At 64.0% G+C, this 406-nt stretch overlaps 1 protein-coding gene across 1 annotated transcript; it reads left to right on the top strand.

Annotated features, from left to right (window-relative positions):
- Nucleotides 1–64: 64 nt before the first annotated feature.
- On the top strand, nucleotides 65–401 carry LOC113962437 (rho GTPase-activating protein 39-like; the record flags this gene model as incomplete). The annotated part of the gene is made up of 1 exon (XM_027673190.1): nucleotides 65–401. A coding segment is annotated over one exon (337 nt), but the record flags the coding sequence as incomplete, so codon positions are not given.
- Between the last annotated feature and the right edge of the window lie 5 nt (nucleotides 402–406).

Genomic DNA, 406 nt, shown 5'->3' on the forward strand with positions numbered 1-406 from the left:
TTTGGGTTGGAGGGGCTCCTGGATTCCCGTGGGATCCGGAACCCAAGGATTGTTGTTTTCCCAGGCTGGAATGGGTGGAGATCATCGAGCCTCGCACGCGGGAGCGGATGTACGCCAACCTGCTGACGGGCGAGTGCGTGTGGGACCCTCCGTCGGGGGTGCGCATCAAGCGCACCAACGAGAACCAGTGGTGGGAGCTCTTCGACCCCAACACCTCCCGCTTCTACTACTACAATGCCACCACCCAGAGGACCGTCTGGCACCGGCCCCAGAACTGCGACATCATCCCCCTGGCCAAGCTGCAGACCCTGAAGCAGAACACGGAGTCGCCGCGGGCGTCCACGGAGAACAGCCCCGGCAGGAGCAGCAACGTCAGCAGGGAGGGGAGCACTGGGTCCTCCCTGGA

This window comes from Neopelma chrysocephalum, unplaced genomic scaffold (genome assembly GCF_003984885.1).
Source record: "Neopelma chrysocephalum unplaced genomic scaffold, ASM398488v2 Primary Assembly neopelma1_175360, whole genome shotgun sequence".
Taxonomy (NCBI): Eukaryota; Metazoa; Chordata; class Aves; order Passeriformes; family Pipridae; genus Neopelma; species Neopelma chrysocephalum.